The 15,925-nt window shown below is 33.2% G+C and overlaps 1 protein-coding gene and 1 pseudogene across 1 annotated transcript; both read left to right on the forward strand.

The window, feature by feature from the left end:
* The first annotated feature begins 4,990 nt into the window (after nucleotides 1-4,990).
* On the forward strand, nucleotides 4,991-5,796 carry LOC134266488 (uncharacterized; annotated as a pseudogene).
* Nucleotides 5,797-11,903: 6,107 nt separating this feature from the next.
* Nucleotides 11,904-13,823, forward strand: LOC134266489 (uncharacterized). Its single transcript, XM_062748714.1, has one exon. The coding sequence runs from the start codon at nucleotides 11,904-11,906 to the stop codon at nucleotides 13,656-13,658; it is 1,755 nt and encodes a 584-aa protein (XP_062604698.1). The 3' UTR covers nucleotides 13,659-13,823.
* The last annotated feature ends 2,102 nt before the right edge of the window (nucleotides 13,824-15,925 follow it).

Here is a 15,925-nt window from a genome sequence, read left to right on the forward strand (position 1 = left end):
TTTTTTTTTACATTCCTTTTTTTTTTTATCCTTTATGTATTTTCAACTTGAATATATATTTATATGGTATAAAAATAAATAAAGACTTCAAATAAATTGACTCGTATAATTATGAATCTGTCAATATTATCGTATTTATGATATGTTAAAAAAAAAAAAGAAAGACTCTTGGCTTTGTTAATTACAGAAGTATTTGACAAATGGCTCAACATCAAACTTTGTCGTTGTCATCTTCCCTTATTTTTTCCCCTATTACATGTTTATGGATTTTTTTTTCTGTTTACCCAATTATAACAAATAGCAGAGGGCAGATGTGAGCGGTCGACAGGGGATGCTTATTCCTCCTGGGCACCTGATCACACCTCTTGTGTCTTTATGGGTTCGTTTTTTGCCCTGAACAGGTTTCAGATTGTTTACTATAGTCATTGGTTTACTGCAAAATTATTTTGTCAAAACCATCTGATTAAAACACAAGTACTTTGAAGTTGATATTTAAAGATGCTTGATTTTCTGTTTTATAATATCTAATGTAGGTTTTGAAGATCTGATCTTCCTGTAATCTGTTATAGTTCCCATGGGTACCAATTGCTCCTCGTTACATGCAGACCTGTTTTTGTATTCCAATGAAGCAGAATCTATTTTCAATTAAAAAAAAACTTAAACGTGTGAAGAAAACATTTGCTATGGTCTTGAACTCGACAATTAGATATATCGAAGACTCATCATTATTTAACAAGTTACTACCATTCATACATCTTAGTGAACTTGATTGAAACTTGATGATAATGAACAGTATTAAAGCCGAGAGGCCATTTTTAAAATGTAAATGGGGAGCAGAGCAAATATTGACCTCCAAAAACTCAAGGTGGGATTAGGTGCCACGGAGGAGTGAACATCCCCTGCCGATCGACCATACCCATATGCTCCTTGTCATGATCGAGAAAAATGGGGAATTCCGTAGACAATTCAATAACGACATAATTATTAAATTAAGTATGAAAAACTTCAGTCAGCAATTAACTTAATGATAGATCGTATTCTGACGAGGTCATTGTATCGACCATAAAACTTGTGACTTCAAATGAGATATCCTTTTCTCATCAACTTGTTTCTCAATAGGTTGCCTCGATATATAAGTTGCTTATACGTAGATCATGCTCTTGCATATCGAATCAACCCAGATACATAAACCCCATATGCAGGTGATTAGGTGTATCGCTATATGAGTATGGGGAGTTGCAACTGAAAAATTGAAACGTTCATCATAATGCTTTGTTGTAAATAGAAACCCCTTTTTCTAGTAAATATCCAAGTATAAAGTGATATGTCACGCTTGTGACATCATATTTCAAGCTTACATATTGTACTTGGATATACTAGTATGATGTCGACATAAGATCATATGGAAAAAATCATTCATAAATGACAATATATCGTCGATATATCCAAATGTTGATGTTAGGGCCACAGCAAGTGTTTTCTTCTTCCTATGTAAAAGTTTCATATGAATACAGAAAACAATAAGTCTGCTGATGACGCCAATTGGTAACCATGGGAAATGTAAAAGATTGAGATATCAGAGCTTCTGACACATTCTTATGTTGACACAATGTATCCCAGTGGGCTTGAGATAAAAGATACCACAGAGTCTGACATATCTGTTCCGATTTTTACAAGAAAAATACGTCAATGGTAACCTAACAACAAAGTCTTATGATGAAAATGATGACATCAACATTTTTATCGTCAACTCCCATTACCCATGTAGCAATATACCCTCATAATCTGCATACGAAGTTTATATCTCCCAGTTGATTCGATACGCAAGAGAATGCGCTATATGCAAACATTTTATTAAACAAGGCAAGCTGTTGAAATACAAGTTGATGAACCAAGGATATCAACAATCTCGTTTAAGGTCAGTATTTCGCAAGTTCTATGGATACTACAATGTACTTTTAAGTTGAATGCTTACTGACGTTTTGAAACTCATTGTTTTGCTATTATTTACACACTGAATTGTCTACGCATTTTTCCGTTTTTCTCGATCATGACAAAGAGCACATAGTGGATGTGACTGGTAGACAGGGGATGCTAAATCCTCCATGACACCTGATCCCACATCTGGTGTTTTACAGGTCCATGTTTGCTCTGTTTTGTTCACCTTTGTACCAGACTTTTGGATTAACTGAGCTTGATTGCAGTTTGTTATCACCTTTAGGAAACTGCAGCATGTCATTCCTCTCCAAAAACATGCTATATGTATTCTAACTAAAACCTATAAACTACACGGGACTATTCAACACAAGAACGAAAGCATAGAAAGATTATGCGTAGGTTTTTTAGAAGAAATATTTTAAAAAAATCAACAGTATAAATAGCCATATAACAATGAATAAGAATTCATATAATTTGAATAGCGTCCATAAAAGAAACAATATATGGTTTCGTATTTGAAATGTAGATTTTACAAATATTATGCCTCTCCTCTGTGTAAAATACAGTTTTGAGCCACCGTAAAAATTTGCGCATGCTTGCGTATATTTCTTTTCATAACAATGATATTGTGATAATAAATCATTTTTATTGTGCAATGTCCCTGTCGTGGCGTTCTGTCACAAAAGCAAACACAAAGATTTCACCTGATAGTTTTTTTTTTATATTTATTGTCCATGAAATTTCAAAGGTTAATTTTTATAGATAATGTAACATGAAATTGAACATTTGTCAGAACTTTTATAAATATATTTAGGGAAGAGAATGGAGATAAGAAAGAAATGTAGAATATCCTTTCCATTAAGAATATATATAAGCATGGCAACCATTATAACACCCTTCTTCTGTAAACTGGAGAGACGTTTATTCAACAAAAATTTATATTAAGGTCATCCTTTTTATCATATCTAATATGTTTAATCTAAAGTAAAAGATATCTTGGGTATTTAATAACTATATTATTGTTCAAATATTCTTGAATATTTTTGAAACTGTAATTTTGATGTCTTTGATAGCAAATTGCTTAATTAAAAACACATATATTTTCAAACTTGCTTTCACTGGGCAACACAAGATATCATTTTTAACCATCTGCCTTCCCTCATTGAAACGATCAATCCATTTATTGATTGAATTTATAGGAAGTGATTGGTCTTAATAAATTGTGTACAAATTTTTATATGCTACGGCAAAGAGCTAATTGTTGTTGATATATAAAAAATTGTACAGGATTTGTTAAAACGAGTAAGACTGAGACAACCAGAAATAATCACAAAACACATAGTGACGTCATTTCAAATATTGTGACACACAAACAAGTTTTGAACAAAACCTTATTTAGCATATGCTATATTACAAGAACTTGTGTGTTTTGGCTATGTGTGTACCAAATGAAATTGTTAACAAGACTTTCGTGGATATATTGAAGATATCATTTATGTTAGTTTCAATGGCCAACTTTTTGATCACCCCTCGTATATCTACTTATTTGTTTTTCTCTTACACACAGTTAGATGCATGCTACAGATACTATTCTGGAGTAGCAATCTTAAACCGAAAGTAAATTTCTATAAAGAGAAGATTTGGAAAACTATTTTGATTTGGATGTTTATGTAAGGTGATTATTCCAAAAAAGGGAAATAAATACTAGTATCATAAGGGGGAATTTTGTTCACCTCATTACAATGTACCTGGGCCTACCGCTTACTGTGAACTTTTCACATTTTTTAACTTCGTGTTTTTATAAACACTGTGGTGATTGTGACAATATAACACAAACATCATAGAGAATTGTTTTGGAATAAACTGAAACGAAACGATGAATTTTTAGATGAATTTTAAGCTTTTTATCAAACAGAAATAAAGGGAAATCGTTATAAAAAACGTAGTTTTCCTAACCCATGGGTATATAATAAAAAAGACAGTAACCTGCAATAAAGTAGATTTTGTTCATTGAAACATGAGTTCCAGTATCTATAGAAAATGACAATTTCCAAACTGGGAAAATTAAACAAAACAGAGAGAAGAATTTAAAGCATATTTTATAAAAAAATGTTTTTATACATCGAGATCAAAACGTAACATTTATTTTTCTAAAGGAAAAATCAAACGCACGTTTGTATGCCGTGAGAATATGTTGCTGAGCAAAGTTTAAAATAGGAACATGCTGACAAAAAAGTAAAAGATATTCCAATTGTGATTTTTAAACATTTTTTACATAGAAGCACCATCTGGTGAATAGCAAAAGTGTAACGTTCATTTCCTTCTACATTTCTGTAAAATCACCTTGTTCCAGACTTTTCATTATTCCATGTATTAAAATTTGATGGAAAAAAAACTTGTAACAAAATCTTCGTATTCTTCAAAGGTAATTGATAGAAAAATTCTTATGCAAGGAACATTTTTTTTTAAAAATCAGATAGCAAATGATGCCAGGCTTATATTGAGAATGGGTGTGTAAATATATCACCAGGTTCGCTTCTCATCGGAGACGAGCGTTGTGAGGTGGTAGGGAGCACAATAGAGGGAACACGGCTCCGATCTCACAAGGACGATGGAGACTATGATTATCTAATCATATCAGGAATCACCATCCCAGTCGAGGCTTTGGAAGCTGTGGACAATGTACCTTGCTTTGTTTACATACTCACAGATAAACTGAGAGTTTCTTTTTCTGAGCACCTACTGGTGAATGGAAAGTATCTTCACAGACGTATTCTGAAAAATCTAGAGAAAGAAGCTTTTAAGATTATGAGATTAAGATTATGAGATTATGTATCCCCTTTGCTTACAGACCCAAGAAAGTCAAAAGGAAGACACACAGAACGTATGGAATTCAATCGAGAGGCCAAACCTGGCATGACCCAAGAACATTAATATATTTGCTGGCGTTGAAATATTAAGTCAAAGTGGAAGCATATCTGAACATCGTCAAACAGAATCAAAAGGAGAAGCAAGTTGTTCATTTAAGGAACCACTGAAAAACATTATAGACATGATTGACATGAAGAAAAATGGTGAGGATATAAATATTGCCCTATTTCGAACCTTCGATAGTTTGATAGACGTAGCTTCATCATTTGAAAGCGATTTATCTGCAACGCCATCACAGAAAAGAAAACTAAACACTCAGGAGTGCACCAAAGAGTGTTATGTTTTGTCCTATCAGGCTTGCGTTGTTAAATATGATTATAAGAGCAGCAAGGATTTTATTGCTGCCTTTCCCTTGAGAGGGGGACTATGGTTTCTTGAAGAATGAAAACACCGAATGATGGAAAGGAAAGTGATGTTTGGCCAAAACCAGAGATTATAGAAAAAAAATTACAGTTCCGAAGTCTATGTGGTAGCTAAGGAAGCAATTATAAATTCAAAGCCTTCAATAAAAAAAATTATTGATTTTTGTCTGGGATTTAATCAAGCGGAATTTTTTTTAGCAAAGTCTTTGCGTTCTACCAAGAAGCTGTGCCTACTTTTATTAAAATCTCTACAGAAAGATTTCCTTGAGGGATTTTCGAAGACTCTGACGACCATTGGAAAACTGCTTTTTATCATACCTGTGAACAGATAGACCCAGATCTCTTTAGTTGTCAGTCGACATTGCTGCAAGCTCTTAACATGGTCATGTATTACATGATAAAATGTTTAAACAGGGGATATTTACGTCAGTACTTCATAGAAAGCAACTTTATCGCTCGCATTTCTCCAAATGAGGCCCGTAGAATCAGTGCCAAAATTCAAGAAATAATAGAGGATCCAGAAAGTGCCTTTCAAGTTTATTTTGACAGGAAAAAACAACACTGATTTCAGAGAAAGAATTCCGCCAAGTAACACAACACGATTCGGGAGCAACAGGTAATCTCCAGATTCAAAAAATCATGGACTTATGGAAACAACTTCAAGAAGCATCGGATAAAAATACTAGTAATCCAAAAATATTCAGTGCGATTCTGGATACTCTACATTTGGTTATTGAAGAAAAGACAGACCATGACATCAAAGAAGCTCTTAACTTTTTACAAAATGGAAAGGTTGTTCCAATTTTAGCACAAGTTGACAAAAATATCACGAACGTTGAAGAAAAGCAACAGGACTACAATGAAATAGCAAGGAGTACATGGCAAAAGTTATTCTCAGTGAGGAGATGAATTTTCTTTACTCTTATAAATGTTAATGTCTGCATTTTTACTTGTAAATATTGTAATGTAAAACTGAATAGTTGGAGAATTTCTAATAATCGACAATAGAATTTTTGTTCTTACAAGAAACCAACTCCATTAAAAAGACTTTATAGCAGTATACTCAAAATCCTACTCAAAAGTTTCCATTAAGAAATAATAGTTTTACCTTGGAATCAATATATCGTGGGAGTTAATGATTGTAGGCATAAAATCATAGTTAGAGACGTAATTTGTTGTGTAACTCGCATATCACTGAATGAAATTTAATGAGACTTTCACAGAGTCTTTGTTATATAGTGTCATTCTGCACCTCCTATTTTTGTCCCCCGCTTTCGCGAAAGCGAGGGGAAAATTCCGTAGTCTGTCCGTCCGTCACAAAAACTTTAACCTTGCCCATAACTTTTGATTTAGTGGAGCTATAATTTTCATATTTCATATGTGTATTCCTTGTGATAAAACCTTTCTTTGGGTACCACCAAATTTGACCTTTTGACCTTGACCTTGGAGTTTCAACTACTTTTACTAAAAAATTCCAAACTTTTACTTTGGCCATAACTTTTGAATGGTAGGTACTAGGACTTTCATATTTAGCATATTTATTCTTTGTGACAAGACCTTTCAATGAATACCAACAACTTTGACCTTTTGACCTTGACCTTGGAAATTTACGTACTTATGAAAAAAATATATCCTTGACCATAATTTTTGAACGGTAAGGGCTACGGCTTTTATACTTCACATATTTTATTCTTGTAAGAAGACCTTTCATTGGATACCAAGAACTTTGACCTTTTGACCTTGACCTTGGAGTTTTAACTACTTTTTAAAAATTATAACCTTGGTCACAACTTTTGAACGGTAGATACAAGGACTTTTATATTTCACACATGTATTCTTTGAGGCAACACCTTTCATTGGATACCAACAACTTTGACCTTTGGACCTTGACCTTGGAGATTTTCGTACTTCTGAAAAAACTTTAACCTTGACCATAACTTTTAAACGGTAAGGGCTAGGGCTTTCGTACTTCATGTATGTAATCCTTGTGAGAAGACCTTTCATTGCATATATTGACCTTGGAGTTTTAACTACTTTTTAAAAACTTTAATCTTGGTCACAACTTTTGAACGGTAGAAACTAGGACTTTCATATTTTAAATATATGTATTCTTTATGGCAAGACCTTTCATGATACCAAAAACTTTGACCTATTGACCTTGACCCTAAAAATGATATCTTGCCCACAAAGATACCGAAAGCGGGGGACCACAATTCTTTGAATTTGCTTTTTTCCTTTTTGATTTGACATATATTTTGGGTTTTCAAGAGCAAAACATTACACTGCCATTTTTTCTATAATATTGAAGGTACCCATATCTTATCTGCAACTCCTCCTATACCACTGAATAAAATTTAATGATACTTTCACAGATTCTTTATTACATAATGTCATTGTGCACCTCCTATTTTAGTTTTTGATCTGACACTTATTTCGGGTCTACAAGAGCAAAACAGGGGCTTTGTCATTATAATGATATGGGAGGCGGGGGTATCATTTAGTGATAAAAACCTAACTCAGTTAGTTTAGAACTTAACCCAGTCAGACAGAAACTAAACCTACTCAGGTAAGCATATAAACAGTCATTTAGAACTTTAGCAAGTCAGGCAGAAGCCAAACCTACTCAGGCGGGAACATGAACAACTCAGTATAGAATCTTACAATTATTGGGCAACTATAAACAACTGAATTCTAAAAGTTTCAGGACTGATAGTCAGTCATCAGTTTATTTGCATCATGTGGAGATTATGTGTTGGCGTTACTTCCGGTAGTGAATCCAAACCTAATAAAAATTAACTATAGTAAAAACTTTGATTATCTATGAAAGTTTACTTTAGAACTCTTATGATGATTTTAACATTTTTTAAATTCAATATCAATGCTATAATTTTTCAAAATATTACATCAATATTTAAAAAACATATGGGTGAACGATAGAACATAAATAATAACAAATTGTAACAACATTTAGCTATTGGGCATTTTTGTAAGGGAAATTTGGAAGGATCCAAGAGCTTTCTCTTGATTATGAAATACTGAATGATCTTGTGCAAATTCAAAAAAGCAGATGAGGATGCATATACTAGGAACACAGATCATTATTTTTAAATCAGTAGATGAATCGAGCGATTTAACGCCTATACATATAGCACGAAGAGTCTTCTAATTAACGTTGTTAATATGATTGCTGAAAAAATCCGAAGGATAATGTGATGTTTCAAAATTTTGGGGATTGATAGGAACAGTTCAATTCTCAGAAACAGAGAGATCTTCGCGTACACAAAAATTTTGTAAGCACGACCCAAAGAAGGGGTTGGAAACGCTGATGGAAAAGATGATAGATCTGATCGAAAATGCACCGCAAAATTCGAATAGAAAAGCAGCAAGGATCTTATTGCCGCCTTTCCAATCAAAGAAAAGGTAACGTGACTTATTTGTAATTTTAAAATCTTTTTTATTTATTTATTTATTTTTTTGGAATAGCAGCCGCCGATCCAGCAATTTTTTAAAAGAGGAGGGGGGGGGGCAGTTCCATATCAGTCAAAAAAGAAACTAACCAAGAAATTTGCAAAAAAACTCCAGTAAAACTGCATTTTCTAGGGGGACGGGGGATCCAAGGTAATTTTTTACTTAGTTAACAGATACAATTAATAACTCTGCAAATTCCAGGGAGGTCCGGACCCCTATCGCACTCCCTCTAGATCCCCTCATGAATAGAATGCATCTGACACCGTTACAGACACAGTGTTCGATGAACATTATCATCACCTAACAAACCTAGCTAAATATCCAAAGTAGAAGTTTTTATTAATTACAAGGTTGGATTGAAGACAGGGGCTTCATTCAATGCACTTGTAATTTAAGATAGGTTAAAAAGATGAAGACAAAGACAAAATGATATTATGTTACATGCATATAACTCACTAAGGTTATAGTTTAGGTCCTGATTGTTTTTTTTTTATTTTCTGAAAAAAGCATGTTTTTATATTGAGTCATTTGTTATCTTTTGTGTGCATTACATTTGTTTTTCATTGTTAAGTGTTGAATTAGGTATTTTTTAAACATGCTTTGATCTGGGTTCACTCAATGCCCATGTTTTATACATTACATTAATGTAGTTAAGGAATTGTTTTTGCCATACAATTGATTAAACATTGAACAGTATTAATGGAGCATGAATCGATGGGTAAAAGTCTAAGTCATAATAAACATGTCTATTCATTTTTTTTTCTTATTTTGCTAATCTCGCCCTGTTGCCCACAAAACTATTGGGTGGGGGTATTACTAATCAGTCATACTTATTAGTAATATTGTGGCTGTTTTATTGCTCCCCACCTTTTATTTTGCAATAATCATTGACCTAGTCAGATGTTTCTCTGTGTATATATTGTAAAGTTTTACAAAGTACATTAAGTTGATGTTATTAACTTTTCTTACAATTAGTATTATACTGCATTAGTAGTTTCGTCATTTTGTTAATAAATGACCTTTTTTCAATTCAAACTGTGTTTATCTCTTTGCTGTAAATCCGAAGCTAATACTTTTGCTTGGGCGAGATGACAAAAAAATTGTTTATCAGAAAGGGATTTAAATTCGCTTATCAACATACAATGCTGTATCTAAAACACTGAACAGAAAACTCTAAGGAAAGTTTTACTATTGAGGCATTGTTTTTATTAAGTTCTAGACGAATTAAATGAAACATTGTTTCACTGAATAATTTGTGTTTTTTTTATTAATTCCGTCCGATTTTGTTATCATTGCCATCTAATAATATGTTATTGGACTGGTAATTCTAATAACGGACAGTTACATGTAAATTTATAAATGCAAGAACAAGGGAATGATATCACCGCAATGATTAACTCTTCTTACATGTACCATACACAAATAAACAATTAAGAAGCCCTATGTAAGGTAGGATTCTTCTCATACTTTTAATATTTAAAAATCAATGAAATTCTCACAGAATCAAGAAGACAATATCAGTAAGTGATAGTATCAGTGAGATTAAATTTTATATTAGAGGCAAGGTCAGGTCAAGGTCATTATCTTTTTCCTTGACATTAAGAATAAAAAATACTGTTGCCAATCATGTGATGCCTACTTCTATTTCAAAAGTTAAGAGATTGTTCTTTTTGCATAATAACATATTACTATATCGGGTCTATAGCATGATATTACCAAATTTACATAAATAATTTAACTAAACTGGATATTGGCTAATCCGAATTTTCTCTGTTTTTCTTAATTTTTTAGGATATATTAGTTAGTTTCAGCTTCCTATATTTAACTTTTTCTTATTTTCACATATAATAAAGTAGTCTTATCAATGTACAAAATGATACAAAAACAAAAAAGTTTTGATCGTTTACTAAGAGAGAAAAAAATACTTTTTATGGATTTTTGGCTCAAATATGCACTTTGATAGGAAGCGTTTAAAAGCTAACAAAGTTGTAGTTTGTTTTAAAAATTATATTTATTTGATATATTTTGAAAGTTTAGTCCCTCACTATTAATTTAACTTACATTTAAAAATTTCTCCAAGTCTTCGATTGTGTAAAAATTATAACTAAATTCATTGTTCTATCATAATTTTGAGAGGCAGAAAAGAAATTTTCATACGCCACCATTCCGCCAAAAATATAGTTCCTGCTAGTTTTCAAATGCAGTTTACCATTTCTATTTAAAGTTGTACAATTTTAACGGGGAAAGAAAAATATGGTCTTTTAAATCCTTTACACCTCAATATATAAGACATATATGCAAATATACTTTGAATGTTTCATCTAGTCAGAAACCGGAGAAGAATCCTACCTTAATGCACACGTGATATGTTTAAATAATAAAACCGAAAGAAAAAAAAACCGACTTCTTTAATCTGGTAAATGTTCAGGTAAGTACTTGACGACATATGACTATCAAAGTAAAATTCGTGTCAATTGTAGCTATTTCTTTTTATTTAAAAACTGTTTGTCCCTTTATTAGTGCAGTCTGTTTGACTTCGTTTACTGGATATTTTTCTAGAAGAATTGATTTTCTGTTTGTTCTTAATGAGTCACAGATCAAAATAGATATTTGGTCCGCTTCAGTGATTTTCGTTGGAAGCATGGCCAATGAAGTGAGACAGACAGACTAACTAACAAAGGGACAAACAAACAGATACATGGGAGAAAATAAGTCTCCTCCTTTTACATCAGTGCAAAATTAGCCGTATGTTTAATCAGAAAGCTTTACATCGGTTTCAATAAAGATGAAAGGTGTCTAAAATATCAGCTTACCAATGTTATGCTACAATTTGAACAAAGGCGACACGGACATGAAAATATGCTCTCATGGGTAAATGTAATACCAATACTACAGTGTAGTAATTGACAGAACACGAATATTTTCTATAAATATTCTTTCATCAAATTATACGTTAACTTTGATAAAGCTAAAACATGAGCATGCATGTTTTTAGTACATATGACTTTTTTGGTCGTAATTACCTTCCTAGTGACATTATACATGTACATGTATACGACATAAGGTTAGATTAAAATAATATGTTTATTATATTATTTTCTTAGAAAAAAGTGTTAGAGACTGAAAGCTATAATAGTAAGAAAGACGGAAACACCACAAGATTCCAGACAATTCCGATTCCAAACATTTACAGAAAAAGCAAACATGCAGGCTAATCTGAATGATTACTGCAAGATTTTAGAAGATCAGAGTAAAGCAGTACCGAATGACGCCAGGCAGATAAGATACTGTAAATATATTACCAGGTTCGCTTCTCATTTCGGAGCCGAGCGTTGTGAGGTGGTAGGAAGTACAATAGAGGGGACACGGCTCCGATCTCACAAGGACGAGGGTGACTATGATTATCTGATCATATCAGGAACCACCATTCCTGTAGAGGCTTTAGAACACAGAGAAGACGTTCCCTGTTTTGTTCACATACTCTCAGATAAACTGAAAGTTTCTTTTTCTGATGACTTTGTGGTGGATGGGAAATATCTTCACAGTCGTATTCTGAAAAATCTAGATAAAGAAGCTTTTAAGATTATGAGAGGACTATTCCCTGTCTTCACAGACTCAAGAAAGTCAAAAGGAAGACACACAGAACATATGGAATTCAATCGAGAGGCAAAACCTGGCATGACCCAAGAACATTTTGCTGGTTTCGAAATATTAAGTCAAAGTGAAAACAAGTCTAAACATAGTCAAACAGAATCAAAAGGGGAAGTAAGTTGTTCTTTCAAGGAACCACTGAAAAGCATTCTAGACATGATTGACATGAAGAAAAAAGGCGAGGATACAAATATTGACCTATTTCGAACCTTCGATAGTTTGATAGATGCAGCTTCATCATTTGAAAGCGATTTATCTGCATCGTCATCAAAGAAAAGAAAACTAGACACTCAGGAGTGTATCAAAGAGTGTTATGATTTGTCCTATCAGGCTTGCGTTGTTAAATATGATTATAAGAGCAGCAAGGATTTTATTGCTGCCTTTCCCTTGAGATGGAGTCTGTGGTGTCTTGAAGAATGGAAACAACGAATGATGGAAAGGAAAGTGATGTTTTGGCCAAAACCAGAGATCATACAAAAAATTTACAGTTCCGAAGTCTATGTGGTAGCTAAGGAAGCAATTATAAATTCAAAGCCTTCAATTGATTTTTGTCTGGGATTTAATCAAGCGGAATTGATTTTAGCAAAGTCTTTGCGTCCTACCCAGAAGTTGTGCCTACTTTTATTAAAATCTCTACAGAAAGGTTTCCTTGAGGGATTTTCAAAGACTCTAACGACTTTCCATTGGAAAACTGCTTTTTATCATACCTGTGAACAGATAGACCCTGGCCTCTTTAATTGTCAGTCGACATTGCTGCAACCTCTTAAGATGGTCCTCAGTTACATGACAAAATGTTTAAACTGCGGATATTTACGTCATTACTTCATAGAAAGCAACTTAATCGCTCACATTTCTCCAAACGAGGCCCGTAGAATCAGTGCCAAAATTCAAGAAATAATAGAGGACCCAGAAAGCGCCTTTCAAGTTTACTTTGACCGGAAAAAAACTGAAGAAAAACAAACAACACTGATTTCGGAGAAAGAATTCCGCCAAGTAACACAACACGATTCGGGAACAACAGATAATCTCCAGATTAAAAAAATAATGGACTTATGGAAACAACTTCAAGAAGCATCGGATAAAAATAATTCAAAAATATTCACAGCGATTCTGGATACCCTACGTCTGGTTATTGAAGAAGAGACAGACCTTGACTTCAAAAAAGCTCTTAACTTTTTACAAAATGGAAAGGTTGTTCCAATTTTAGCACAAGTTGCCAGAAGTATCACGAACGCAAGGGAAAAGCAACAGGACTACAATGAAATAGCAAAGAGTACATGGCAAAAGTTACTCTCAGATAGAAGATGAATTTTCTTTACTCTCATAAATGCCTGCATATTTGCTTGCACAAATGTAATGTAAAACTGAATAGTTGGAGGGTTTCTGATAATCGACAATTTGTCGCCATGTAAATTTTATTCTAACAGGAAACCAACTCCATTGAAAAGACTCTATAGCAATATCCTCAAAATTCTCTGTTTTACTTTGAAATTATTATATCGTGGGAGTACATGTCTTTTCAATTAGAATGTTTTAACAAAATAATTTTGCAAATGACCAGTGACCAGGAAAGTAAATTAACAAGTTCCATTTTTATTGAAAAAGTAGCTGTCAATGATATCAAAAAGCTTGGACTTTAATTGGGAATGGTTGTGTTTGAAACAAATACCCAACAATTGGTTTAAAACATGTCAGTAAAAACCGCGACCCAGTTTTACAGTAATTTGAGAGTCTGATACATCTGTTCAATATTTTACAAGAGAAAGATCTAAATGGTAATCTAACAACGAAGCTTTATGATAAACGTGATGACTTTAACTCTTTTTAAAACCGTCAACTTCCCGTACCCAACAATTTACCCTTGTCATCCGCATATTGGGTTTATATCTCTCAGTTGTTTCGATGTGGAAGAGCATGTTCTACGTATGCATGAGCAATTTCTAAGAGGCAAGTTGCTGGAAACCAAGTTGATGAAGCAAGAATATCAGCAATCTTGTTTAAAGTCATCATTTCGTAAGTTCTACAGTCGATAGATCTTTTGTAAGTTCTATAGTCGATACAACTACCTTGTCAGCAAATACAATACATCATGAAGTCAAATGCTGACTTTTTTCATACTGATTGCTAACTTACTTTTTTCTTACTGACATTATTTACACACTGAATTGTCGACGGATTTTCACATTTTTTCCTGAATATGACAAGGAGCACAGGGCGGTTGTGGCCGGTCGGCAGGGGATACTGACTCCCCCATGGCACCTGATCCTACCTCTGATTTTTTTGGAGGTCCTTGTTTACTCTACTCCTATTTTGTAATGTTAAATGAACTTGTGAGCTCGAATACTGTTCGTTATCTCCACATATTTCATTGAATATCTGGATTATTCTAAACATAAGTATGGCGTAAACCTTTTGTAAGCTCACCTGGTTCACTCAGGTGAAATTTTACACTCTATTTTCTTGCGTCATCGTTCGTAGACTTTTGAGCATTTTCAGCTTCTTCCCAAACACCATTCAACTATTTTCAACAAAAGGAGGACATTGATTGTGAATTTCAAGGTCTCTTTCTTTCTGTTTCCTGATGAATGGGACAAAAACTATCAAAATTAATGCAATTTTCAAAAATCGTCACATTGTTTGCATGACAAAAACATGCAAAGAGTCCTCTAACAAATGACCCCAGGCCCAGGGTTTTTGAGTTGGGGTACATTAAGATCTATTGATAGTGAAAATGCATAAATTCGGTGAAAGCTTCTTCTCTCCCTCAGTATAATTATCAAAAAACTAAGTGCAATGTTATTCTGAGCAAATGTGCCTCTCTCAAAATATTGAATATCATGGACTCTGGGTAAGGGGTTCTGGTATTAGGGCAGGGTATTTTTGATTATATAGTAAGAAGGCATTCTTTTCTTCCCATGAATATTTGGCAGACCTAGTCACCACATGCATATGATTAGCAAGGGTGCCTCTTCCAAAATTGTAAAATTCATGGCCCCTGGTAAGAAGTTCTGGGGTTGTGACACGGGTCTCTAAATTATAGAGAAAAATAATTATCTTTTAAAAACTTCTCCTCAGTCGCTGAGTAATTGGCACATGGTTATGATGAACTTTCCAAATAATAGTAAAAATTCATTGATTTTTTGAAAATTTTGGAAGAAAGTAGAGTACACATCTTATTAACAAGGCTTTATAAGAGAAATTTGCTCTGTTCTGAAAGAAGTTATTACCATTTGCTATTCACTTATGATAATTAATTACTGTTTATAATGTAACTAATAGTTAAACTGAATAGGGAAATACAATTTAAATGTATAATAAGAATTTAAGTTTTAAATGGTCAGGTAGACTTGTCTTTAATAGATAAATAAAAATATGAGATGAAATACTTTTTTGTATATGAAATGTTTTTCAATGACCATGCGAGGTCAGTTTGAGAAGGAGTGAGGAGAGTTTTTGTGCTCAAGCACTCTATTGTTTGCTAGACTTTTATTTCCTTGTGACAAAAGAGGATGAATCACTGACAAGTACATATTATAGAAGTAAAAATTAATAGATCTACTTTCTGGTCTGTAACA

The sequence above is a fragment of the Saccostrea cucullata genome, unplaced genomic scaffold, assembly GCF_032062105.1.
Source record: "Saccostrea cucullata isolate Sc308-1 unplaced genomic scaffold, CSIRO_AGI_Scuc_v1 ctg1349, whole genome shotgun sequence".
NCBI classification, from domain to species: domain Eukaryota; kingdom Metazoa; phylum Mollusca; class Bivalvia; order Ostreida; family Ostreidae; genus Saccostrea; species Saccostrea cuccullata.